The 26,780-nt window shown below is 46.9% G+C and overlaps 2 protein-coding genes across 6 annotated transcripts in view; both read right to left on the bottom strand.

Moving 5' to 3' along the window:
- The window catches only part of LOC125759539 (uncharacterized), a 65,021-nt gene extending 53,592 nt beyond the window's left edge, over positions 1 to 11,429 (bottom strand). Inside the window, exons 1-3 of one of the 3 annotated variants that reach the window (XM_049418452.1) lie at positions 11,105 to 11,429; positions 7,474 to 7,678; positions 6,355 to 6,449 (exon numbers count right to left, since the gene is read on the bottom strand). In XM_049418452.1, coding sequence (XP_049274409.1) covers positions 6,355 to 6,449; positions 7,474 to 7,678; positions 11,105 to 11,428 — 624 coding nt within the window. In that variant the 5' untranslated portion in view covers position 11,429. The remainder of the gene's footprint in view (positions 1 to 6,354; positions 6,450 to 7,473; positions 7,679 to 11,104) is intronic. The other 2 variants (XM_049418453.1, XM_049418451.1) reach the window with 2 other exon arrangements.
- LOC125759538 (zinc finger protein 26-like) lies at positions 76 to 25,193 on the bottom strand. 3 transcript variants are annotated; one of them, XR_007417119.1, is made up of 5 exons: positions 25,010 to 25,193; positions 22,960 to 23,162; positions 20,742 to 21,424; positions 18,162 to 18,926; positions 76 to 690 (listed from the first exon to the last, which is right to left on the bottom strand). XR_007417119.1 is itself a non-coding variant. In XM_049418449.1 (5 exons), exons 2-4 carry the CDS (start codon positions 23,132 to 23,134, stop codon positions 18,693 to 18,695), a joined length of 1,092 nt encoding a protein of 363 aa, XP_049274406.1. In that variant the 5' UTR covers positions 23,135 to 23,162; positions 25,010 to 25,193; the 3' UTR covers positions 1,803 to 2,536; positions 18,673 to 18,692. The 3 variants fall into 3 exon arrangements, 2 of the variants coding, with proteins under 2 accessions (XP_049274406.1, XP_049274405.1); XM_049418449.1 differs by lacking the exon at positions 76 to 690 and adding an exon at positions 1,803 to 2,536 and having other exon boundaries at positions 18,673 to 18,926; XM_049418448.1 differs by lacking the exon at positions 76 to 690 and having other exon boundaries at positions 17,672 to 18,926.
- Positions 25,194 to 26,780: the final 1,587 nt, after the last annotated feature.

The following is a 26,780-nucleotide window of genomic DNA, read 5'->3' as shown; positions in this document are numbered from 1 at the left end:
ACTGCTGGTCCTCCTTGGATCTCCAAAAATTAAGGCATTTCTGAAAGAGGTCAGAAGTCTAAGTGAGCTATAATGCAAAAGTTCTGCAGAAGAATTGATAGCTCAGCTAGTTGGTAATAGTCCTTGAACATATTGAAAGCAGCGCAACAACAACACAGACAAAACAAGATAGAGGGAAACACTACAACAATGAACTTGCAGCTAAATATTATTTGAAAATAGAAGTACATTTAAGTGCTGACAACCTGTTACCCATGTGAGACTTCAGACACAACATCTGAAGGCACCCTACCTGCTGAGGACGAATCCCTCGGTGTAGGATTGTGACAAAATTTGTGACGTGTGCTTGCCACATTACAATGCGATCGAAAAGGAGTGCGTGTAAATCTTCAGTTTGAATCCATACTGAGCCCGGCATTACCAACGTTCATCATAGCTTTGACGCTAATTGTGCAGCACCTGCACACAGCTCTGCTGCAGCTGTGACTCGCATCTTAGACCCTGATTAAAAGGAGCAACTGTGGCAAAGAAGAGTTGGTCCTCAAAGCTCATTACATTGACTCCTTGGTTCCTTCAGAATGCAATGTATTCCAGTACATTCACAAAGTGCTGCATTAACAGTCCTACCAAGCAAACAATGTGCAAATTGCATGGCGTGATTGTGATATCCTCCCGTTTTTGTTTTTCTACCTTGCCAAGTCTCATGTTTGTAGTGCAATCGAAGCTCGTTATACGAAGTAGCAAGGGGAGCATAAATTAATTTGTTATGCCCGATATTCGTTGTAACAGTCTAGATAGAAATTGGCACTAACAAAGTGGCAATATGGCTTGCGCAGAAATATTAGATACAAAAAAAATTTAATGTTTGCACTAAGTCGCGCAAAGCTTCGCCCAGCGAAGCACGGACCTGTCACCGTTCGTACTCCCCGTCGACCGACACGTCTAGCTTCGAGAATCGCGGCTGCCTGCTCGGAAGTACGCACTTTCCTAGGATGCCCCATGACTCTCTAGGTCTGCTAGTGCGCCTGGATAGCCGAGTGGTTAGGACGATCGCCTTTGGATCTAAGATACCATGGTTCGCGAATAACTTTTTTTTTCTGCAAGAATTTTTCTCTTTCTTTATATCTTCTTTCCGTCTCTCTGTTTGTTTCTTTCTCACTGTGCTCTTTCTCTCACCCATGAGGGTTATCACAGGCCATGCCATAGCACTGAGTAGTGGGATTTGCCCAAAATCTGTGGCACATACCCGTTCATGATGATAGTTTTGCGGGAGGGTCGACATTAAGGCCGGCTCAAACAGCTTCGCTGTTAAAAACAACTATTCTATGCTTCAAACCTATATTATAAACGAGATAATCTTTGGTAACACAAACGCGTTTAACACATCAGCACTACCGCAAGCCATCCGCATGTGGAATGATCTTCCCGATGATATCACCTCTAATAGTAACCCTAACGCGTTTCGGAAGAAACTTGAGATACATTTTCACGGTGTAGCGTTGTAAGATTTCTTTTTTTTCTTTTTTTTCGTCGAACTTTGAAACTTTTATATTGTGAAGTGTTGCGCTCTATTTTGATTAACGTGCTGTAATCTGCTATTCGTGTACTATTGAATTACGGTGACTGATTGCATTGTTAATTTTGTTACGAAGTATTTTTGTTATTATTATTAACCTGCACTGTAGCTTTGTTCATTGTGAGATTTTGTTCATTATCTGATTTCACTGTAACCCCCCTTACTCAATGCCTTCGGGCCTGTAAGGTATTTTCAATAAATAAACTGTATCCTTGTGGCATTTCAAACTAAACAAACATAAGGTGAAATCACAACAGAACAAAGTCTGTCTGACAAAACAGGACTGCATTCACATTTATTTGAAAAAGGATGTAACCACATTTTCCACCAAAGTTTTAGCGTCACAACCATATTTTTAGAACAATGTGGTTCCGAATTGTCTTTCGATAAATATATTGCTTTTTATGCTACCTTTCCAGTTTTGAGCCTCGCGCAAACTAAATATTTCTTCGTTACAGCCAATATCATGGCACCGCTCGTGTCTTCGGTTTTTGATATACAAAGTAATAGTCATTGAAATGAAGTTTGCCCAACCAAAGTTTGTGTTTGGTTCACCATAAACAATAATTTGCTATATCAATGTGCATTATAACAAGGTTAAACTGCATTTCACAGGCGTATCAATTTGCCCATGCAATCTATTCACCATTTCCCTTTAGCAAAATGCTAATTCAAACCTTTGTGGTTTGTTGTGAGGCCTCTCCCAACAATGCAAAACCACTGCAGCAGTTTGTCATCGGGCACGTCCTTGCAAGTTCTTTCGTGGTTGATCCATGCGTGCATTCTCTCATTGCATTATGCGCCATCTCTAAATGAGTATGTAAACATCTTTTACTTGAGCTCTGATTTCATTAGTTTCGAAGTAGAATGGACGGAAGATGTGTAAAGGTTCCGGACCCCAAAGGGTTAACTTGTTGACAGCACTGATGTGTGATCACACAAGAATGCGTGGGGATGCACCTACATTTCTCAGTGGAAGTTCAAAGAGCGTCTTCAGAGTCTTCCAGATCATTGCACTGTGTCCAGCTGGAGAGTGTGGAAGAGCTCAACTCAGCCTCTGTGGCTTTCGAGATGCCCTTGCAGCACGTGCTCTTGTCAGCAACCTCTATTTTAATGAAGCACTGCGTGTATGCCTTGAAACCTTGCTTGACCTTCGGGGGTCCAATACCGTATGACCTGTGATTTCCGTAATCGAAGGGATGCTTCTTGAGCCCCTAGACAATGTTGGTAATGTATTAACAGCTGAATCACAACACAAGATAACATAAACAAGAACGAAATGTGCCCATCTAAAGATTATCTCACTATTGCAGCATACTAGATATACATCTATATGTTGAACATTGAACACATTGACGTTCATCTTGTACTGTCTAAAGATGGATTCTGCCCTGGAACCTGGAGTGGATTCTCCAAAACCAACCAATCGCAAAACAGTTTGCAATGGGCTCCTTTAGCTGGCGTCACTGTAAACTTTGATTACGCATTTGAAGTTGTAAGGCCAGTTAAGTGCGCTACAAAAATAATCCAAAGGATGCTGCTTTGTAATTGAGAGACAGAGAGAGATACGGTGTCGCAACAAAGCGGCAACGCATTACAGTTGAATCTCGATGCACAATAATAACCGTTGGGGCTTAACGTCCCAAAACCATGATACAATTACGAGGGACGCCGTAGTGCAGCGCTTCGGAAATTTTGACCACCTGGGGGTTCTTTAACATGCACCTAAATATAAGGCCACAAAGTGCACAGGCTTCGATTCCGTAACGTCCGGATCAGCACTCGGGCACCATGACGGGTGAATCTCAATACAGAGAATTATCAGATATAACAAAGTATAAATTGTCCCACCGCAATTGCAGTGCACCAGACAGACGTTAATAATGGAAATTTAAAAAAGTTTGACATGTATAGTTTAAAGACAGACTATGCTGTTTTTGAACTGCATGGTCTCACCAAGCTTAAAAGGACACTAAATGCAAATAACATTTTATGTCAGAGTGAAAGGTCAATGATTCAGAGCATCTAAAACATCTATACTATACACAGCAGCATTTTAGTAATCAAGATATTAAGGTAAATGTGGGAAACTATTTGCACCACTGCTCGGAAATCCTGGAAAACAAGCTCGATGACGTAGTAGCACTTCAGTACAATTAATAACATGCATTCAAACTCCCCGTGAAAAATAAGAACATTTCATTGCAGGACAAGACGAAATAAAATAAAATCTTTGCATTTCAGTTTGATTCATGCAAAAAAACACTTTATGTTACCCTTCAGAATGACACAAGTTCCACACTCGCCAAACTTTACTCCGCTAAAGCCCCTTGCTCAACTGTCAGACAGTGAATGGCAAATGCTACGTCAAAAGGCCGTTCTCAGAGGTGGGTGGCTTGAAGTGTGCAAATGGTATGCAGACAACCAAAATGATATTTTCATTTACACTAAGCATTCCCTAGGCACGAAAGAAGTGCTACGAGGTTTTTGAAATGCTATTTTAACAACTTTTGTCGACTTAATATTTGCCTTTAGTGTCCCACTTTAACATTGCTACGCCCCCCCCCCCTTCTGTTTTTTTTTCTCTTCACAGTGAAAACAACACCACAATGAACCAATGATACTGACAGCTGAACTGTGACACCATCTAATTGGTATGTGTGGACGTGAAGCAGCAAGTCATCCTTACTTTGGCCACATGGGTGTAGGACTTGCTGTGCGTCATGTTAATTAAAGTACTTGTACATAATAACTGCACAATCGTTTAAAGCCTCACTGTTACCCACCACACTGATGGGACATGCAGATGCCAGCGTATGTATACATAAATGATAAATGGTTCAAATGCACAAAATTTATAAAATATAAGCAGTGTATACTTGAAATGACTCAAGAGTTCACTGGACTTTTGAACCAACGCCTCCTTTATTAACTCTTTATAAAGGAGGCATTGTCTGAACAAGACAGATAGTCACTGACGCAGAACCTTTAGGAGTGCTTTCCCAGCTGGCTACAGTTCTAACTTTTCTCTTCGCTTGCTTGTGTGTATGGATTCGATTTTGGTGTTTTTGATGATTAACATGCACACTATCTTAATACTCTCCTTGTCAATGGTGATCGGAACACCTTTTCTCTATCATTTGGAAAATTCCACCATGATTTTCCGCAAGAACCATTGCCATGTTCGCTAAAACCTGAGATAGAGCAAACAAAAAAGTCGGCAGCACTGCACAAAGTTTCGAAGAAAACGGCAAACCTGTGCCTTCATGCCATGTCTCAGTCCCACCCTGACTACTGAGCTCGAAGTCTCCACAACAATGGGAAACACATTGCATAGTCTCTACAAGCTATCAGCCGCTTTTTCTCTCTCCTTTATTTCCCTCTTCAGATTTGCTCAAATCACTAGAGATAATCACAGGCGGCCCTTTGTTAAATGTGTAAAAGGGGTAGTATACAAAGTTCCTTTAAGGTGCCAGAAAGTGTATGTTGGGCAAACCTGGAGATGCATCGACGACAGGTTAAGACAGCATGCTAACAATGCGAAAAATGCGCACGAAGGAAAATACTTTGAAGGATTTCTAGCGAGCCATTGTCTAGAGTTTCAGGAATGCTCGCCCAACCTGGAACACATTTCCGCAACAAGGAGAAACAGAATCCGCGTGGCGCGGGAAATAATTGAAGCCGAGCGCATCTTCAATCTCGGACAGAGTTGCGTTAGTGTTACCTCCATATCACTTTCTGACAACGCTGGCGTGTTTATGCATGCGCAGAGGACAGACCCATAGCGAAGGGGGGGGGGGTCCCCTAGGGGCCCGCCCCTTCCCCCGAAAACTTGGTGAAGTAGGTGTTTTTAGCAGAAATAAATAATAAAAATAAGCGCCCCCCCCCCCCCCCAAATTCCTGGCTACGGGCCTGGCTGAGGGTGACGTATTGTACTGGACAGCGTACATATAGTACTAAGTGCAAATTTCAAATAAGTGTCGTTGGAAGTTGTTCAGTGCCCACCCTTATTATCTCACTTCATCCTTGTCTGTTTTATGCGCTGCAGTACTTTGAAACAAGGAACCCCCCTTTGATGCAGCCAGACTTTAACCCCTTCAGCAGCAGTGTGTACAATTGTACATATCAACTGCGGAGGCACATCGCACACCGCGTGTTTCTTTAAGTGGCTTGAAACGCAGTGTGCACATTTTTATAAGCTTCCGGGGTGGACAACTAGCACTCCTTGAACTTCACTGGGCTGCGTGTTGCTGCAGAGGATCACTTTGCTGGAGACACTACCATGTTCGACAATCATTCGACGCGCCGCGTTCCAGGACCAACGTCAAGAGTATTATTTTTCTTTGCTCGAAATGAATAGAACCAATAAACAAACTGGGAATTCATTTTGAGCCTAACATTTTATTCATTTTACGAAAGAATTAAACCTGACTCATTGCTAAACAATCAGATATATAACTGCATGCTTTGGGATGATTACTTAGTGAAACTCTCACAAAACAACATATCTCGTTTTCTTGGGATCTAATATTGAGTGCCTTGGAATTATGTTGCGCAAGTGCGGCGCATTTTCAGACAGTCCATTATAGTTCACGCCTGAAGGGGTTAAGCACAGTAGCCAATATGTCGTGCACTGCCTTATCAATCTATCGTACGTTTGTTGTACTATTGAAACAAGGGCTCGTAACTTCATTACGAGAAGCTTAAGTTGTACTCCACAGCATTCCGATTGGGGACTAGGGTCCACATGTCCTCTTTCAGTTGCGAAGTGTACTCACCCCTTCCACTTGACTTTCTTGCGCCTCGTTCGAGTGAAGCAGCATTTGTATTGCAATCGCTGATCTGTTTAAGAAGGCGACCAATGGTGGCTCTCCTGCAAAAACAAAATCATTCCGAACAGCTTGCATTTCCACCGATGTCCCTCACTCGAGACCGTGTTGTGTGCTATTGGTCAAAATCAGTGAGAATGAACAGATAACTGATACTTCCAAAAGGCGATTTATCTAATCAAATGGCGCGAAGTATATCTGCATTCGAAACTTCGGATATTCGCAGAATCCTACTAGGACAATTTTCCGAATGTTTTTTAATACGAATTGTACAACCGACTTTTGCAGAAAGAAATTTTTGTTTTTGCCAACCAGAAATGAAAAACTAAGTTTTTCGTACAGCAAATAATGTACAGGAAATTTATGCATTGTACAGCCCTACTGATTTACAGCATCACATATGCAGCTATTTCATGTCGTCACGAAGGATGCATTGCTGCTTGATATGTTCGGGAAGCAGTGACACTGTTGTACATGTTGCCATTCCTCCAGATGAAAATAGCCACTCACTAGACACACTAGCGCTGATGCATTGATTTTGTCATCATACTTTAATCCTTTAAGCTTGCGTTTTCAACAGGGAGGAGCAACACCTGATCATCATGTTGTTCACTGTAGGTGCGTCATCTTACGATAACCCAGAAGAATGCTGAGCCATTTCTTCTTAATTTTTTTTTGCAATGGCTCCCCACTTGTTCCGGTGGTTTTCTTCAGTACAGCTTCAGCACTAATGCAACGTGCTCGGCTTCATACACAATGCCATGCTCTGGCCACTGCACTTGTATACTGGTACGACATTTTCAACAACGTCAAATTCTGCATCAAATTCTGCAAAATTTACAACAGGTATGTAGTTCTTGAGCTGATTTCAGTACTTGTCATGAAGTTCCACAGTGTTTGAACAATGGGAGTGCCATGCGATTCAAATATTCGCATATTCGCACACCTCTACTAACAAGGGATCCCACTGTGATAATGCTGAGGCTTGCGTCATTGCAGGTATGCAATTCTAAATGCCTAATTTAGCATTTAATGATGATAATAATACCAATATGCATAAGGGTGCACCTTTGCTCGGCAGTGGCACTTTCAGTGGCGAGGAGGCATCGTGAAAATCTTGCACCTCTTCGGTCTGCGTCCATCCGGAGACCATGCGAGTGAGTATGTTGGCCTGTGCCGATTTGGACACGCCCTTCTCACACGATGTGGACTGGTCACGCTGCACGGCACGGTTCCCTTGAACAACTCCCACTGATCGCGCAGGCAATGCAACCTAATGGCAGAAGAGCACAATATAAGGCATCCAAGAATGTGATAAAATGTAAAGGCCAATTTCACTAGTTGACCTGGCAACAAATATGCCTGAGCGCTATCCTTTAAATGTAAAGAGTCATCAGCATCTACATGGCGACTGAAAAAATATCGTAATGCACATTATAAACTAATGAAACCGACAGACAATTAAGGCAAGAAAAAGCACCGGGGACATTATATGTCTTGTGGCGATTCTCTATTAAACTGAAAGGAATTAAAGTGGACGAAAAATCACCCATTCTGTCAGTGGGACCGGAAGCCACAACCTTCAAATTACGCATCTGATGCTCTACCACTGAGCTACAACAAAGGGTACTCCCCCGTCCAACTTTTTGTAGGGTACTTATGTGTACTTAATACCTGGGAGTGTTAGCCAGCGCCACTCCTAGCCCAAGTGGAGAGTGTAAAACACTTTTTTTTGTGCCGGAGGGCATCATGGGGCACGTCATCTTTGCACGAAGTGGCGGCTGACCAATAAACCCTCGCATGCTACCTAAGGCATCAACTCTGCCGTGACGAAGCCCTCGCTGTGAAAGTACAAAATTAGGCGAATTGTCCGAGGGGTTCATTTTCTATGTTATAACCGAATGAAACCGACAGGCAATCTGTCAGTCTCGCTAGTTTATAATACAGAAAACGAGCCCCTCGGCCAATTCCCCTACTTTTGTCGTGCGCTTTGTTCAACACAACCAAATGAATCAGACATAATAATAATAAACAGACATAATGTAATAATTGCTGGGGTTTAACGTCCCAAGACCATGATTTGATAATGAGGGACGCCATAGTAAAGGACTCCGGAAATTTCGACCACCTGGGGTCCTTTAACACTTTTGTTACCGCGCCTATAGAACATGGGTCCCTGGTGACCCGAAGCGAGAATTTAAAGATACGGGCGCTCCTATCAACTACAATAGATGCGCCATCTAGCAAATTCTGTAAGCACTAATGTTTCATTTCCTGCACATTAGTCTTTTTTTTTTCCCGACCGGCGGCAATTTTTAACAGTGACTCAAAGACAGCGGTTCTCTTGGTTTGTTCGCGAATATGGCAGATGACCCGGTAGTGACACCCTCTCGGAAACATTTTTTAGATGATTCTGTTGTATCCGCAAGCTATTTTTCTGCTGTTTCTGGCAGACGTGACTCTGAGGATGATGTCAATTAAATTGTGTAAATATAGTTCGGATTATAAAAACCCGTAGACGAGCCCAGATTGGAGTCAGGTGTTGATCAATATGTTTCGATTTCTGACATCAATATTTTACGCTGACTGAAATGTCGCGTGGATGTTGCCACAATTATACATTCTATTCGTGGTGCCTCCACAGTATATGGTGAAGGTTTGGTGACATCACCTTCAGCCAGCAGAGAGTAATATTCAGACCAAGAAGGGTACCTGGGCACGACTTCAGGGTAGTGTGGTGCAGTGAAGCTATCTGTATCACAAGGGAAATCAGCATTTTGGGCATCTTCTTCCACAGTGGAAGTAATAAACAGGAATCGTGTTAACAAAAATAAGCATGCGTGGTTGCAAATTCTGTAGAAACAGTCTTATGCCGAGGACGATGGTTCTTGAGAAATGGTCACTGCTTTAGAGACGGCAAATTTAATTTGCTTGCTGATCTATTTCGGCATCATCAATCTCCCACAACTGACCAGGATACAATCCCGCGACCTTCAGGCCAGGAGTCGTGCACCATAACCACTAGACAACCGCGGTGGGTAATCCAGCAGGTAATTAAAGCCAAGGAAAGCGTAGGGGACAATTTAGGGTCGCGACATGCATCGTCGTCTGCTGTCGTGACAGTCCATTTGCTTGAGCGCAAGAGAGGGCGCCACTGCTGCAGCGCTTGCCGTGTGGCGAGAGTGAGCAAATGGCACGCGTTGACTATGAGAAACGCTATTTCTGCGATGAACTGCCAGCTCACAAGGAATGAGAACGCGCCCTCGCCCGCAAGAGACAACGCTGACACGGGCAGCATCTGCTAGAGAGTTTCTTGATTGAAAAATAAACGACTACTTGCGCTGCACCATTCGTTCACCCTGTATATATGATCTTGACCTGCAATGTAGTGCCAGTGGGAAATTTCTCTTGTACATAGTTGAACAATAAAGATTCGCAGTGTACACGTTAACTAGAAGCAGACTGCGGGTCTCTGTGTATAATCTTTCTCCTGTCTCTCATTGTCCAATTGCAGAGATTTCGCTATGGGAAAGACCGCCGCACACTGCATACTTCGCCCCTCCGCAGGTTTCACATTAGTGGAGCTGAAACACCCTTCCTTCCCTACATACTTCGCCCCTCCCCAGTTTTTTTCTTGCTTTTTTGATCTGTCAGGTAATAATTATATGACATAGGTTGAAACGAATTAATGTGGACGAAACAAATTAAAGTGGACGCGAATACGCAACGTTTGAATTCCAAAGTTGCGGATTCGCGTCCGCGCTGTTCGTCCAGAACGAAAATTCCCCATTGTAGGGACAATTCCCCCCCACAACATTCTCCAGAAATCCCCGCAAGTTTCCCTGCAAGAAAACACAAACGCAGGTAGAAGCATTTTTTTTAAAGCCGCAACTTCACAGCGCACAACCGCGCTAGCTCCCACATCTGTGAAATAAAAAAAATGTTTACACTAGCCGTGTAAAGCTGGTATGTCGCGCAGCACTTGCAGGCCTTTCGCGCGATTTTCGTTGCATCGAACCGAGCTTAGCGTAGACGTATAGATTAAAGTCAAACCACAGCCTGCCACAGACCTTGCAAGAATGCCCAAACTCCAGAGCCAGAAACTCGCGAGCAAACCTGGCAGTGGCTCGCCCCGGTAGAAGCGCGGCGGGCCTTTCGCCGCTTGTACTCGGCTCGAGCCACGCCGGGCAAACTTCGCTGGGCCCGCTTCCTCGCCGCGTTCGCTTCGCGCTCCCGTTGAGCGTAGTCGGGGTCCGATCGCCGTTTACGGTTACATTCTCGGGCCGCGGCACGCCGAGCTGCGAGGTAAGCGGCTTCTTCTTCGGCTGTGCGCACCTTCAACGGCCGACCCATGGCTTCCAAATGCCTGGACTACAGTGTACTTGGACACACGGCCGAGGCCGAGCGCGCCCGCCTCCACTACTTATGAGAACTATGACGTAGACACGGTTGCTAAGCGACGACTATGCTGACGTCACACCCGTCGGTGGGCGTGGCTTGGCGCTGGCAGCTCCTCGCGGCGGTTGCTGTGGTAACGGTTGTTGTAACGGCGCGGAGGGGTTTTTTGTGCTCATCCGTTTTACCTCCTTGCACTAGTGGCGCATGGCTAAAGGCCCAGCGTCTAGCTGGTCCGAAGTAATGCTAAGCGATGCGCCGATGCCAAGTTATACGCTGGAACCGGGCGTTCGTGCCATCTCACCGACTTGCGGGCGTGGTATCGTTCCTTCTCGGCTTCCCTCACGTCAGGATCTTCTCGGAGCCGACGCTTTCTCTCCCGTTCCCTAGCATTCTCTTGCTGGACGTACTCAGGGTCTCCGGCTCGCCGTCGTCGTTTTGCAGCGGCTTCTTCGGCTAATCGTGCCGGTTCCAATCGGCGTCGACGCTGGTACTCTCGATGAGCAGCGCGCCGCGATTCTTGGTAAGCGGCTTCTTCTTCGGAAGTGCGAACCTTCCTCGGTCTCCCCATACGTCTGTGTCTGGATCGCAGCAGCCGTGCACCAGCTTTTATATGGAAAGAGCACATGCGCAGTTGCGAGCAGCTGGCGCCGGAGTCGTAAAGGTGGGGCGGAAGCAATGCACTGTGTACGGACGGCGAGCAGGAATGCACCAGAACGACGTCACGGCGCATGCGCAGTAGCGCGCACCTGCGACGGCGGTTGCTAGGCAACGCGAGGTGCGTCATCGCTCTGCGAAGTTTTTTGTCTACGACAGACAGATTACGCTCGGCTTGCGGTGTTAAAAATTCTACGGGGTCTCTTACACGATCGTTAACGAGACTTGAAGGCGAAGGCCTATAGTTGTAACTTGTCAGGCAACTTGGCCTCGCGTGGCGAAGATGCCCAAGTCCGACGGCAGACTCGAAAGTCGTCCACGATGACCGCTGGGAAGTGTTCCAGCAGAGTGTACCCGTCCAACCCGGCTTCAGTTTGGTCAAACCGTTCGAACCGCACACGCTGTCGAATGGATTTTGCACAAACACTCCCTTCAATCGATCTGTAGGCGTCACACGCTCCGTTCTTAACTTCTTGTTCTCGCTTCTGAGCTATCTTCACGTCGTCGGTTTGCAACCTCAGCTTCACGTTTCCGCAGTTGCCGCTTCAGACGTTTCGCTTCGGCCTCCCTCCGTTTCAGCTCGGCGTTCTCTTTGCGCTTTCTACGTTTAGCTTCGGCTTCTCGCTGCATAAGTTCCGCATCCTCTTGACGTTTGCGTCTTAGTATCCGTCTCACGTTGCAGTATTCCAGGATCGAGCAGCCGCTTGAACCGCTTGGCTGCCGCCTCGCGTTGAAGACATGTACGATCTGACACGCGTTGTTGCCTCTTCGCCTCGGCTTTACGTCGTCGTGTTGTCGGCGACGAAGCCTTCACTCGTGGTCGCACCCCTTGCTCACGCCGTTTGGCTCGTTTAGCAGCGTTCCGGGCTTCCCTAGCTTCTTCTGGAGTAGCGTACTTTCGTGGCCGTTGACAGCAACTGTTAGTTACGGCTACAGCGACCTCCTCCATCACCCTCACTACGACTATCACATCATAGAGAAGCGCGCCTGCGCCTCTGGGGCATGGTACCTAGCAAAGGCGTTCTTCCTAGTCGCGGCTTGTTGCACGGCTGATTCTTACAGGTACCAGAAGTCCCCTTCCGAAAAAGAAAACCGCACGCACAAGTCCAAGGCTAGCTAGCCGATCCTGATAAGGCATACTGCCACGGTGTGTGTGCGATTTTCTTTCTCGCGCACATGTAATTGAAGCTTTTTTTTTTACAGTGAGGTTGCAGGGTGTGTAGAAAAAAAAAATTACACCATCTCCCACTAAAGGGGACCATGAGGGGATGCGAAGCAGCATTGGGGGCGCACACCAGGTTTCCGTTTACGTTCACTCGGCGTTTCCGTTAGTGTGTGCGGTTTGTATTTAGTGTTTGTGTTATCATTACGTTGTGTTTGTGCGTTGCTTCCATTAGCGCTGAGTATGTTATTCGTTCTGGATGCTACCAACCCTGCTCGGGTTGTCGAACCAAAGTCGGTCGCACACGTTGCAGCTGTGTCCGAAGCTCCGGTCGAGGAAGTCTCGCTAGAATCGTGCGGTCGCTCCGTTGGTTCCCGGTCGCTGCAGTTGTCTCGAACGCCTCGCTACCCTCGCCGCAGACTCGCGTTATCTATCTAGTAGCGGAAGCGGTAGCTCGACGCCGATGCTTGGCTTCGACGTCGGCATTCCGGACCTCGGGGTTTGCAGCTCGACGCCGACTCTTGGCTTGCGCTTCCCTGGCCCGGAGTTCGGGATCACCTTGTCTGCGCAGGCGTTTGCGTACGGCATCGCGAGCCCTGCGCTGCTGCTGCTCCGCGACGATCTCGGCAGTTGGAGTGCTGCTGCAAATGGCGCCGACGTTGGCGTTACAACCCATCTGAACGGGAGCGAAGCGCGAATGACGGAAGCCGACCGAGCGCACGCGCTTATATGAAATGGGGGAGGGAGATGAGAGAGTGCGTTTACAGGATGCAGGGGGGGGGGGAGGAGAGGAGAAAAGGCGACCGAACCACCGAACGCCTGCGTAAAGGAGCGTGGGAGAGAGAGCAGGCGCATGCGCAGTGGAGCGCGGACGCCACCGGACTAAGCTCGCTCATAAGCTGCTTCGCATCTAAAAAATTGATAAGTTTACATTATCCGTAAAGGTTGCGAAGCTGATCGATCTTAGGGGCTTAAACGTGCCTTCTTGGCTAATGCTAGGTCTTTCCTTGGCGTAGATAAGAGTAGAGTCGAACCACGTCCTGTCGCAGAGCGTGCAAGAATGTCGAAACTCCAGCGCCAGAAACTCACGTGCAAACCTGGCTCTGGCACTCTGGTATAAGCGCGGGCCTTTCGTCGCTGGTACTCGGCTCGAGCCACGCCGGGCAAACTTCGCACAGTCCGCTTTCTTGCAGCGTTCGCTTCGCGCTCTCGCCGAGCATAGTCCGGGTCCGCTCGTCGTCGTTGCCGCTTCGCAGCCGTTTCATGGGCCACGTAGGCGGGATTTAATCGCCGTTGACGGCTGCGCTCTCGTTCCGCAGCACGCCGAGACTCGCGGTAAGCGGCTTCTTCTTAGGCCGTGCGCACCTTCTTCGGTCGACCCATGCGGCCGAACCACGCGCGAGGACATGCGCGGCAATCACCAGCTGTGGCGGAGCTCGGAGCGGCGGCTGCGCAGAGCGTCTCCGTCGGTTGGGGGCGGCTGCTCCTCGGCGCATGCGCGGCTAGGCGAGGTTAAACCCACTCACAGTCCCAGCTGGTGCGCAGCTGTGGCTTGATTGTTGCTAGGCAACGGCGCGCAGTTTTTTGCGGTAGGACGGACGTTTTACTTTGAGCTTTCAAAAATGGGGAAGTTTGCACTCAGTCGCGCAAAGCTAGACAGAGCAAAGCTTTGCCAGGTTTCAACGTTACTGATGCACAGGCCGTCGTCGCTTGTGCTCAGCTCCCCTCAACGTGAGGACCTTCGCGTAAGCGGCGTTTTGAAGCAGCTTCTCGCTCTCGTAACCGCTGTGCATAGTCCGGGTCGGTAGCCCGTCGTTGTCTCTTTGCTGATAGTACGCGCTTATGCTCCAGTTCTGCATCAAGCCAAGCGTGGCTGTAAGCGGCTTCGACGGTTCACATTTCTTAGGTCGCCCCATTCCTGCCTAGACACTGTCGAGCACATTTGCAGAAGCAGCACAGCTGTTGCTATTGCGCATGCGCAGGCCTCGACGTGGTGGCGACCCGGTTGAGCGCAGTGTATCCGTCGCTGGGCGTGGCTTAACCGCTTAACGACAGCTGTTGCTCCTGCACATGCGCGGCTTTGCGAGGTGATGTCACATAGTGACATAGTATGGTTATGCCAGGTGCTGCGACAGCTGTGGCTTGGCTTATGGCTAGGCAACGCGAAGGAAGGTTTTCTGCGGACAATGCACTTTTCACGCCGAGCTGGAACAGTATCGCTGTTAAAAAGGTCGTGTCGACAAAATTAAACCTGTAAACGATGCTGCAATGCTTCTTGTATGTGATGGTGAGACACTTGCAGCGACACTGCCATGCCACACCACACAGCTTCACAGGTCGCCCTCACAGAGCGGAATCTCCGGAGTGGCTATGATAGTTTTTCTTTTGACGTTATCTTCGAATGCCGATACAACACGTAATTTGTTGCATACAGTACCGCACGTTGCGAGTTTGAGAGACTATGAGGTGCAGTGGGCAAAAAGACGTGATTTTCAGACGTCACCACAACGTTCTGCTGAACGCGTGATCAAAATGAACTATATTCTGTATGAACATATTTTACATACCATGTCGAATATGTGGATGGCGTTGTCCACAGCATTGTCGCTTTATTTTTGCCGCGTTAATGCACGGTAAGTATTAAATGTAAACATGTTGGTGGAGATTTGTTGAGCTGGTTTATAGAATTATCGAAGCTGAAATGACACTCACCTTCTGAGAAGGGAACCGAACAGGCCCCAAAATGTCAAGTTCTTTTCAAACTGTGGCTGGAGCCACTGCAGCTTCAAGAGTGGAGTATCTTTCCTTCGTTCTATCCTGCGGATACCTATAAGCATTCCTATGTTGCGAACATTGTATTCTTGCAGTTGCTGCGCCTCTTTTCACTTGCAGCGATAATCTATAACCTCCGTGGCATTTTAACTACCAGAAAGCCAGAAAGGCTGGAACCATTGCACTTTCTCTCAGTACATTTAATTCGCTTTGTATGTGTTCTTACGTTTTCTAAATAGCTACCTCGCTCCAAATGTGCACGACAATGTGAAAAAGCAGGCAAACAGCCTGCATATGTGCTTATTAAAAGAAACAGTGTGAGACCACAGCAAACCAAACTTGTGGAGCCAAGTCAGCCAGTTGTATCTCTCACTGCAGGTGACGACTTCCTTTTAGGTATGGACAGCATGAGTGTTGCATTCTGACAGCCAATCAGGCGTACACCACAAGAAAGTCATGCCAAACAACATGGAAACCTTGTTAATACATGTGACATTGCTTTTGTTAGTCCATGTCAGTCCTAGTGAATATGTTTTTTTACATGTCGGCTTTGCATGCAGCGCACTATGTATGTACGCAGACAAGCTCAGATTTTATCCGACTCAAACGACCCTGGACTGCCAGGTATCGTGTGCAACGTGAGGTATTGGGCTAGTTGGTTTTTCATGATTATAAAAACTGCGCTACAGTTACTGCGAAATACGAAGTTAGGGGGGGAGACACGAAACGAAGTGGACACTTCATATTTCGCAGTAGCGCAGTTTTTATAATCAAGGTATCGTGTGCAGTGTACGCGCGCATGTGTGTGTACATTGTAACTGGATGCCTTGTACTTCATCCAGGCCCACATGAGCTCACCATCCCCCCTGCATTGATTGAGCCACCTCTTGTACGTTTTCCTAAGTTCTTTTTCTTTTTCTGGAATTCAGTAATTGTGCACACACGCGATTTCCGTGCTCATGCTTCAGCATGTGGACGAAGCAAATAGTACTTCCAAAGTATGTACAACACACTAGACCATCAATGAGTTCTATGCTCGGGGACAAATTTTCCTGGCAGTGAAGTAAAGGCTACAGAGCCAACTGCGCGAATGATACCGCTAATAAATGTAGTCCCATCACTGAATCCGTGTTTTCTACGTGAGAACTAATAAAAGAGGACTGCTGCATTTTTTACAGGAAGCTGTTTGAGCCAGGATGCAGCACACATTATTGAGATATTCGTATCTCTTTCATTTATACGTTGTCATTTCGCATTTTTGCAAGTGTGAGGATGTTGCGCATTTGATGTGTAGCTAAACGCCAAATGGCGTCTGCGTATTCGGGTGAGCGTCCACGCCATTCTGGCTCTTCCATCTACCCACCTCAGAAACTTGCGACGAACTTTACCCACAAACGGCCATCCAAGAAAACAAGGCAAATGGCACGCAATGGTCCTGACGTGCAGTCATCCCTTTCCACAGCGGTACGAAATGCACCCCAGACTAGACTACTTCGCGTAGGAGTGATTGCGCAGAAGCTCCGCCCCGTAAGTGTCCCTTAAAGGGGTACTGACACAAAAATTTTGGCCTCACGTTTTTTTGCCGCAATGTGTAGCTGGGGGCATCTTAGTCATAACACAGCACATCGTTTGCTGCAGCGCACAACAGGTAATTAATCACAGGCTCCTCAGTACCGACCAGTGTCAGTTTCGCTTTCAAAAACGACAAGTCTCCAGGTACAACTGTCACCAGCTAGCGGGTGGAGCGCTCGATCACTTCAGCACAAAGAACTGTGACGCACTTCCGCGCGGTTCGCAAACAGCCGCCGAGAAGTAGGCTGCTGGAGCGAATGTGGCAAAAAACAAAAATGGCGGCTATGACGTCATCATAACTCGTTGCAGTGTGGTCATGCGAGGGAAGTAGGGGGGTCACCGAGGGTCATTTTTGAAGGTGTCAATAGCTCACGCAAACTTCAAAATTCATTTATAATACCTTCCAAGCTATATTCGATCTTGATATTTTGCAGATGATATATGCACGTTCACAGGAATCGATCCTGCAGGCTATCTCGGCCGTGAAATTTTGTGTCAGTACCCCTTTAATTGCCAAGAAAAGTTGTCTGTGAGTATACTAGCAAATTGTTCCCATGTGATGCAAGTCACGTGCCGAGCATATACTTGCACGACTGAAGCCGGCAAATGTTGCGCATGCTGTCAGAGTTAAGACACTGTCAGTGTTGAGAGGCTGGTGCACTACGTAAGAAAATATGACATGCGAGGAAGCATACCAAGGCACTGTGAAAAGAAGAACGACAGTGAACTTTACTGCACAGTTCAAAACAGGCACTCATATCCAAGAAAGAGTGCTCAGCATTTTGTAAATGTAGGTCTTCCTGCTGAAGACAAACCCCTGGGTGTAGGATTGTGACGAAATCTGTGAGGTGTGCTTGCCACATCACAATGTGATCAAAAAGCAGTGCATATAGGTCTTAAATCTGGATTCATACTGAGCCCGGCATTACCAACGTTCATCTTAGCTTTCCCGCTAATTGTACAGCACCTGCACACAGCTTTGCTGCAGCTGTGACTCGAGTCTTAGACCGTGATTAAAAGGGGTAACTGTGGTAAAGAAGAGTTGATCCTCAAAGCTCATTACATCGAGTCCTTGGTTTCATCAGAATGCAATGTATTCCAGTACATTCATAAAGTGCTGCGTTAACAATGCTACCGAGCAAACAATGTGCAAATTGCATGGCGTGACTGTGATATCCTCCCGTTTTTGTTTCTCTACCTTGCCAAGTCTCCAGTTGCGGCAAGTCTCATGTTTGTAGTACAATTGAAGCTCGTTATAACGAAGTAGCATGGGGATCATAAATTAGCTCGTTATATCCTATATTCGTCGTAACAGTCGAGATATAAATCGACACTAACGAAATGGCAATATGGCTCGCACAGATATCTTAGATGCAAAAGAATTTTAATGTTTGCACTAAGTCGCGCAAAGCTTGGCCCAGCGAAGCACGGGCCTGTCGCCGCTCGGGCCCCTCCCAACAACGCAACACCCCCGCAGCGGTTTGTGGTAGGGCACTGCTTAGCAAGTTCTTTTGTAGTTGATCCATGTGTGCATTCTCTCATTGCATTAAGCGCCATCTCTAAACGAGTATGTAAACTTCTTTTACTTGAGCTTTGATTTCCTTAGTTTCGAACCAGAATGGACGGAAGGTGTGTAAAGGTTTCGGACCCCAAAGGGTTAACTTGCTGACAGCACTGATGTGCGATCGCAAAAATGCGTGGGGATGCACCTACATTTCACAGTGGAAGTTCAAAGGTCGTCTTCAGAGTCTTCCAGATCATCGCACTGTGTCCAGCTGGAGACCGTGGTAGAGCGCAAGTTAGCCTGTGTGGCTTTAGAGATGGCCTTGCAGCACGTCGTCTTGTCAGCAACATGTATTTTAATGAAGCACTGCGTGTATGCCTTGACTCCTTGCTTGACCTTCGGGGGTCCAATACCGTATGACCTGTGATTTCCGCAATCGAAGGGATGCTTCTTCGGCCCCTAGACACAGGGAGAGATGAGGCGCGATAAAAAAAGTTGGCAATGTATAAACAGCTGAATCACAACACAAGATAACATCAACAAGAACGAAATGTGCACATCTAAAAATTATCTCACAATTTCAGCATACTAGATATACATCTATATATTGAACATTGAACACATCGACATTTGCCTTGTACAGTATAAAGACGGATTCTGCCCTTCAGCCTGGAGTGGATTGTCCAAAACCAACCGATCGCAAAACAGTTTGCAATGGGCCTCTTCAGCTGGCGTCACTGCCAACTTTGATTATGCATTTGAAGTTGTAAGGCCAGTTAAGTGAGTTACAAAAATAATTTTTCAAACTGCCTCATTACTTCTAGAACATTACAAAAACAAGAGGTGGAAAAGCCCAGCGCCACATTGCAAAATAAAAAGTGCAGAATCCATCATACTGCGTTGACTATAAGTGGGCCTATTACCTCCACAGGACTCTGCTACTTATGACGCATCCTGGAACATACGGATTAGACGGCAAATTTTGCAATTGCTAAACACACTCTACCACATGGTCAGTGAATGTAACAAGCACACACGGACAATGCCTATCCAATTGCCTGTGGAGGGCTAGTAGGAGGCACACCTGACAAGCCCAAATACCGAGGACCAGTTACAACTGGTGAACAGGGCTCAAGTTCATGGCTACTCGGACTAAGGTGGCCACCCACTTCCAGGCGTAAACAGCCTGGTAAAAGAAATAAACTTTAATTCTCTCTCTTTCTCTCTCTGAAGGAGTTTGAAGAAACTTAACTGATTCTGTTAACATGTTGCAAGGAATCATCTCCCTGCCAATGCAGGTGCTCTCTCCCCTATTACCTCGAAAGGCATTTACAAGAGGCATTTCTTCAATGCTTTCTTTCATGTAGCCATAGAGCTTGTTATGTTACAAACTTGTTATGTTACAACTCTGGGTCCCTTAGAACACACTGTAAATAATTTTTACCGACAAGTGATTACGTAGTCCCCAGCAAACGCCACCAAAACCTATGACGCCATGGCAAGCTGGTGCGGGAACCTCAAGGTGGTGTTGCCACCCGTATTTTTTTGGCATGTTTTTTTCGCTAACCAAGTGTCTACTTGTCGTGAGAGTAGTGCCTATGGTATTACAAAATCGTAATTTCTTAACATCGGAAAAATAGCTTTCCTCTAAGTGTCCCTTTAAAGGGGCCCTGCAACACTTTTCCAAGTAATCATAGAATGGCTTAATTAAAGGAGTTTATTGCCTCACAAATCAACTGCAGCAAAAATCTTTAGAATCCGTCAAGTACAAGTGGAGTTACAGGGATTTGCTGCACGCTTTTTCTCTTCTTTCGTGCCAGCAAGCGCCCTGAAAGCTGTGCAAGGGCGATGACAATGGGGCAACATGCTACGTCCGTGTGTCAGCACGCGTCATGACCTTGAGCTTATTTTTTGCTTCGAAGGTGTGGCTTACTTTCAGTGTGATTGCGAGTGTACACGTGGACATGTGGCAGCATCCCGCGGCAGCTGCAGTAACTATGCAGTTCACGATGCTCAACTCAGCCAATGGTCGTGTGGACTACCGGTTTATGGTGCAGTCATTTGGGTCTATGGCATCATTTGTCGAGAGAAGAGCGAGTGATTTCTAGCTGACCCCGAGAATGAATTCTTAATTCCAGTCCACATGCTGCGACATAATGTTTGGCTCACATGTTCTTAGAAGCCTTGACTACCCGTCGGTAGTGTTTTCTGACCATGGTCAAAAAGTGTTGCAGGGCCCCTTTAAGGTAATGAAATTAAATTATATGTACTTACCTCACCCTTTCGACTGTGTTGCAGCTGATTCAAATGAATGCGCATGTGCCTCGCTATAACCAAACGGTCCAAAAACGCACTCGCGCAAACGGAGCACTTGTACACCGTAGTGGGCAGATGACTGCGAACCTGCGAGTCACACTTCTCGCTCGATCCCAGGTACTTCTCGACCGTTTGCGAATTTGCACGGCACTGAAGGCTATGCTTCTGGATGTCCGCCTTCGCGGTGAACGCACCCCCGCAGCAGTTGCACACGAACGGCCGGATGGGCACATGGTGCCGCTGAACGTGACGCTCGACAGTCCAGTGCTTGCCGAACGCGTGGCCACACAGTGGGCACTTTGGCGTGCCTCTCGTGATGTGAGCAATGAGATGGCTCCGCGTCGTGCCCCAGTTCGTGCACAGCTCCGGACACAGGCCACACCGAAATGGCTCCGGCCACGGGCACGTCAGTACGTGCGAGAGCAGAGCATCCACCTCCTCGAAACTGCGCGAGCAAACGCCACAGCCATATGGACTAACCACAAGACACACGTTCGCGGAGGAAGGGTTTTCCTTCTTTGCGTTGCACGATGTCTCAGCTTCCATCTTGATTTTGCAGTTGCCTTCTGTGGCATCATCGACTTTTGCAGCTCCCTGCACTGCACAGCCAGCTCCTGTCGAATTTCCCGGCACTAAAGGCACTGCCGAAATGAAACGGAAAGTTTAGTGCACTATGCTGTGAATATGGGTAAAAACTTGCAACCTCAGGTAGCACGCACACACTAATGCTTAGTTAAGTTTATTTAAAGGGACACTAAAGAGAAACAATCAATCGGTTTAGATTGATAAATTGTATTTTGAGCATTCTAAAGTTGTTAATGTCACTATCATAGCTTTATTAATAGAGGAGAAAATCAAGGCCGAAGTTACATTTTTAAGTTTCATACAGAAGTCTCCACACATGACGTCACGAATTTCAAAGCTTACTTTTTTGTATTTTGGCGACAATGGCTCAACGAAATTTCCTGAAACTTGACATGTTAAGCCTATGGACACCTCAGAGAACATGTATTCCATTTTTACTGATTTGGTATTATGTAGGACCTACTAGACGCCGTCAATATCTATGATGTCACCGTGTTTGGTGCGGGCATTTCAAAGTGGTGTGACCACTCGCAATTTCTTTTTGTGCGTCTTCTCGCGGCAAGCATGGTGATCTTGGAGATGTGAAACAATAATTTACCAATACAAGAAGAATCGTTTTTTCTTTTTCTCTTTAGTGTCACTCTGAAGGGACACTAAAGCCAAATATCAAGTCGATGTGGATTGTTAAAATAGCATTCCAGGAACCTCATAGTACTTATTTCTCGCCAAGACCCATGTTTCATTTTTGTCATCCCAATGCTCCATATCGTGGTAGCATTCGTCTTTCACTGCAGAAAAGGTATTTCAAGATCAAACCTAAGTTAACACTCCCTCTTAAATGCCCGTCTAATACCCATGGCACACAGACACTCTTGAAAGGCCATCCAGTCAATGCTCATAAAATTCCACAACTCTATTAGCACAATGAAGTTGTGGTGCTACTACATGGCAGTTTTGAATGGCTATTTAGTGGTTCAGGCGTTTCTCGAAAAAACTGGGTGGCGATACGCGTGTTTATTTTGGTTTTCATGTCACAAACGTCAAATGATATAAATGCACTTAAACACATAAAAATGTCTGTTATTTTTGTTTAAACATTTCAATTAATTGTTTACACGTCGTTATACATACATGTTGAGCAGTGAAACTGTGGCAACGCTTGCACCGCTCGATGTGGCTGTACTTTCAACAACACAGGCACGTTGTTGAAAGTGTGTGCAGTTCGCAGATTTTTTGTGGCAAAAATACTTTATTAAATAATTAATATCACTCACATATGCCATTTTTAAAGCATACTGGTCCGATTGTATCCTTTCGAATCATGAGTCGAGCACAGTGTGAACGCGACAGCAAGTTTGTGCTGTTTCCGCTTCCATTGCTCAATGGCCATCAGGATTTCGACAGAGCTGTAGGGTGCTCCATTGACTCCATAGCCTATTGACGGCCTTTGACAGCGGCCATGTAGCAGCTTGAACTTGACCTTTTAGTCAATGGACTATTGCCTGGAAGGCTTTCCAGATGCCTGTATGACACTGTTATAAGCGAACCTTTGGCGATGGTGATGATATCGAAATGCGTAGAAAGAGTGTACCTTTGCCTGGGAGTGGCACTTGCGGGGTTGAGGAGGACTCATGAAAGCCTTCCAACTCATTGGTTTGCATCCTTATGGAGCCCTCGGGAGTGAGCATTTCGGCCTGTTTTGATATGGACAGGCCCAACTCACACGACGTGGACTGCTTGCGGCTGGAAGCAGCATTGCGTTGCATGACTGCGGGTGGCACTGCAACCTGGAGCCGGGGAGCGCAACAAAGTGCGCAGCAATGTATTAAACTGTAAAGGCCAGTTCCACAAGTTTAACAGGAAACAAAATAATCATCCACCTTTCTTTGTTATATATTTGAAAGGCGACATGTTTGTCTGGTTAGCCTCCCTGTCTTTCCTTGCTTCCCTCTCTCTCTCTCTTTGAAAGCTGACAGCTTCGACATCTACTCGCAGATACTCCTCTGCTTCACTGTGCAATAAGAGGAACACACTGAGAAGAACAAAGCCACAGCCGTACAGAAAAGAAAAAAAAAGCACTCAAGAACAAGTTTCTACGAGTCAGTCTCGTCTCTTTATGCAAGCTACAAGCCAATTCACAAGACAGAACATACAACTCCAACACACACGGCGCAACTGTTTCACTCCGAGGTAGTCTGATCTTTGCACTGGCTGTTTCAGGTCAAGTTCTTCTCGCTGTTCCTTCGACACTCTAGGATGAATTGAAAGAATGGCTGCGCCTAGGCCTAGCAACAGCTTCGATCCAGCGTGAAGTGTTCTCTCTTTTCTGCAACATTGTCTCAGAAGATCAAGGCCTGCGCCACAGGTGATTCACAGTCCACGTCAACCTAGACTTTGGAAATCTTAGCGGGACGGCGTGAAGGAGGCCATTCTGCAGAAAATGCAGTGCCGGCATCGGTGGTGTTGTTGATGGGTGAAATACCCTAAAAGTAAAGAATAGAAATCACAGCTCGAGCAGGAATTGAACCCAGGAATTCTGCATGGCAGTCGAGTATTCTACCACAGAACCATGCCAGTGCATGAATTAAAAGTGCTACTGTTTGCAGTTTTGACTATCCGCTTTTATAGCAATGTAATAAACACTACATATGTGCATACCTGTGACTCCGCAAACTATAGTGAAGCGTTGCTCGAATACGCCGAAGATGTCACTTGTGATATGCACATCATCGCACCATAGCATGCACTTCGTTGTGACAAAACAAGTCTCTCCCTAACGTGAGTGCCGCCGTTACACAGGGCCGTGAGCTACTTTTTGTGTGGCAGTGTAGTTGGCATGCCTGTTAAGCCCACAATACACGGACAACTGCTCAATTTATACAAGGACGTCGATCCACCTCGTAGGGCTTGGCTCAAATCAAAAAGTCCTGCTCAGACAGTTTACTCGCTGACTGCTTCGCATGAAATTGATTCCCGCAGTGCGTGGGATCTGCCCGATTTTCATCTTTCATCTGTTATGAAGCATCTTGTCTTTTGGACTCGGCCAAGGGGGGGGGGGGGGCGCTGCGATGGAACTCTGACCCCCCCCCCCCCCCGATGGGAAGCCCTGCGCGCGCCTATGCGTATGTAGCGCGCACACATACAAACCCACACACAACAGTCCGCCGCCCCTACCCCACCGGAAAGGCATTCTGGCTACTCCCGTCAACGACGTTTACTGCCGCACGGATACGAATCCCAACGAAACACTGACAACAAACAAATTATTTTGGAACTTCTCTACTTCCCGCCGGAAAACTAACGCAGGAAGTGCAGCCAGTGCAGCTTCCACTTTTCGAATTTGGTACAAAGAAAAGGGTTCATGTTTTCAAGCGTTCGCAGACGCGAGCCGTTCGCGCGAAGATTCTTAGCACTAAGCACACTCGCGCGAGCTTGATTAAAAATGACATTTTCGTTTGTACGACCCAGAGAAATGCTACGGAAGTTAGCAGGCGCGACAGTATAGATGCGGATGTTTTCATGTGCTTTTGTGCAGGAGCGTGCTTTTCGCTGTCAGCGCAGCAGCTAGCGGCTCTAAGTCGAGCTTCTGCAAGGTTCACCTCTTCTCTTTTGCTTAGCGTAATCGACGCAAAAAAGTTACCTTGAATTTAGTGACCCGAGCAAATCCGCGGGTTCTTGTGTGCCTCTGGCGTTTCACTGCAGCAATCTAAACGTTCCTACTTGCTTCTTCAAGCGATCAGACCGATCAGACTACAGAAAGATTCAGACCCGGACACAACACAACAAACAATATGCCTGCTTCGCGAACTCGTAGCAAGGAAAGTTTGATTGGTTTGGTTACTTTTGTGCTTGGGCGCGAGGCCCACCTGGGCCCACCACTGGAAAAGCTGGCGCCACCGTCGGCGTGACGTAGTCAGCAACAGGAGCGTCGTCTGCTTCGGGAGCACCGACGCGCGCTGAAAACAAAATTTCAAAATGCCACCTGCTCTATAGTTCGTATTAAATGTGGATGTTTTCTCGCTTCGGCTGTGCGCTTGACGACACTTGAGAGCGCTCGCTAGCTGTCTTCGAAGGCGTCTCGTATGGTAGGCCACGCTTGCATATCTCCATGTAAATATGCATCATTTTGGTGCTCTTCCAAACTGAAGCACCAACAAAGTCCGGACTTGTGTTGAAATTAGTACCACGGGGCAAATACTACAATTAGTATTTGCACAACCATACGAACACACACAATGAAGTAAGAATACAGCTCGGTCTGCATACGATATCAGCAGAGCTGAAAAAAATTTTGACTTGCAATAAGCAAGTTTGTTTATGACATTGTTCCAGAATTTCGCATACGGCAAAGAACCTGAGTCGCGTCCCAGCAAACCTTTGGTGAAAGAAATATGTATACACGCGTACTGACTAATATATATATATATATATATATATATATAGTCTTCAATTTCATTTCCTCGTTAATATTGGCGGCTTTCAAAATACGGGAACATAGCTCGCGCTACCATTAATAGCTGACCGACTTGCGCACTCGGAGACCACCTGCAAGAGTTAATTTTCTTGCAGTTGAAGCGCACATGAATTCCACATTTTATCCTGGATGCAATATATGCATGCCTGGGTTGCAGCAGGATGTATGCAAACAAAAGGTTCCTAACTCCAGGCCACTTTAGTTATCAACTGGTTCCAGAGTGTCCATTCCTTGACCAACTGGTTCCAGATGGTTCTGTTTCGAGACTCGAATGATTTCTGCTGGGGATCAACTGGAAACAGTTATGCAGCTGGTTCCGGTTAAAACAAGTTAGAACCAGTAGGTCTTTTTTCACATGGGCTGTGCTGTAGCCGAACCACGGTGCAGAACTGTCAAGGAAACCGTCCATCACCGTCGGTAGCAGGAATCTCTCGGCCTCCTGCCCTCGAAGATTACGGCTAATTTGCTTTGAAGGCGCTTGGCTCGAGTTGCCTGCTGTTGAAACTGAAGGGGGCGGGGGATTCGCTTGCCTGTAGCGACAATTGGCTTCGGTTTCTCTCTGCCGAAAGTCTGGGTTGGCTTATGGCCTTCGGCGCTTGAGCTTGATTGCTCGCTCTTGAAACTCCAGGTTTTGGTTTGTCTCTAGTGGCGTTTCGCTTGTGCATCTCTATGCCGCTGATCAGGGTAAGCTGCCGTTTCGCTTGCGATACCCGTGCTCGAAACGTATAATTTGCGCGGCATCGGCGCTCTCTCTTTCGGGCAAGCGCCCACAGTCGATCGCGCCATGCCGAGTCCATGGAGCGGAGAGGGCGCGCGCCACATGAGCTCTTGCTCTAGCGGGAATTAGCGGGGAGGAGGTGAACCCGACCCCATGCCCGCCCCTAAAAGCGATATTAAGGAGAAAACCTTAGATGCCTCATCGAACGTGAATTGGTACC

This window comes from Rhipicephalus sanguineus, chromosome 8 (genome assembly GCF_013339695.2).
Source record: "Rhipicephalus sanguineus isolate Rsan-2018 chromosome 8, BIME_Rsan_1.4, whole genome shotgun sequence".
NCBI classification, from domain to species: domain Eukaryota; kingdom Metazoa; phylum Arthropoda; class Arachnida; order Ixodida; family Ixodidae; genus Rhipicephalus; species Rhipicephalus sanguineus.
This window is presented reverse-complemented; position numbering and strand designations above follow the sequence as displayed.

Bases quoted from the DNA above. Each gene is read 5' to 3' on its own strand.
- LOC125759538 (XM_049418449.1), bottom strand. From the start codon at position 23,134: ATGCAACGCAATGCTGCTTCCAGCCGCAAGCAGTCCACGTCGTGTGAG. The intron at 21,425-22,959 runs GTACACTCTTTC...TCATTTCGGCAG, and splicing joins AGTGCCACTCCCAGGCAAAG to TGCCTTTAGTGCCGGGAAAT. The intron at 18,927-20,741 runs GTAAGTACATAT...CCCTGTGTCTAG, and splicing joins AACACAGTCGAAAGGGTGAG to GGGCCGAAGAAGCATCCCTT.